Source organism: Amblyraja radiata, chromosome 11 (assembly GCF_010909765.2).
Source record: "Amblyraja radiata isolate CabotCenter1 chromosome 11, sAmbRad1.1.pri, whole genome shotgun sequence".
Taxonomy (NCBI): Eukaryota; Metazoa; Chordata; class Chondrichthyes; order Rajiformes; family Rajidae; genus Amblyraja; species Amblyraja radiata.
In genome coordinates, this window is record NC_045966.1 from 1558923 (window position 1) to 1559433 (window position 511).

A 511-nucleotide genomic window follows, 5' to 3' on the forward strand; every position below is an offset into this window, starting at 1 on the left:
GGGGAGGGGGGGTGACGGGGAGGGGGGGGGTGACGGTGACGGGTCTCACCAGCGGGCGCTGTGAGTCAGGCCGCGCTCGCGACACAGGCCGCCAATCGCCATCAGCCCGCGCTTCACGTCGGACAGTGCCGCGCCCGCCGCCATCTTGCCGCCGTTAAGCCCCGCCCCCTCCACAGACTCCGCCCCCTCCACCGACTCCGCCCCCTCCACCGACTCCGCCCCCTCCCCGGCAGCCGCCCTTCCCCAGGCCCCGCCCCCCGGCCGCCAATCACAGCCGGCAGCTTTCCCCAAGTGCAGCTTCAGGTGCCGAACTATTTCCCTCCACTGGGTGGCAGAGCGAGCCCGTGAATCAGCTCGGACACTCAAGGAACTGCAGGTGCTGCCAGCTTGAGCACAAACTCAAAGTGCTGGAGGAACTAACACTAAAAGGGTCTGAAGAACCCCTGCAGGTCCAATAACAACATTTTAAATACATTTGGACAGGTACATGGATAGGAAAAGGTTTAGAGAG

The 511-nt window shown here is 64.2% G+C and overlaps 1 protein-coding gene across 1 annotated transcript in view; it reads right to left on the reverse strand.

Annotated features, from left to right (window-relative positions):
* Positions 1-177, reverse strand: part of cdc23 (cell division cycle 23) — a 392255-nt gene extending 392078 nt beyond the window's left edge. Inside the window, exon 1 of the mRNA XM_033029194.1 lies at positions 50-177. Within this exon, the coding sequence (XP_032885085.1) occupies positions 50-144 (95 nt within the window). The 5' untranslated portion in view covers positions 145-177. The remainder of the gene's footprint in view (positions 1-49) is intronic.
* Between the last annotated feature and the right edge of the window lie 334 nt (positions 178-511).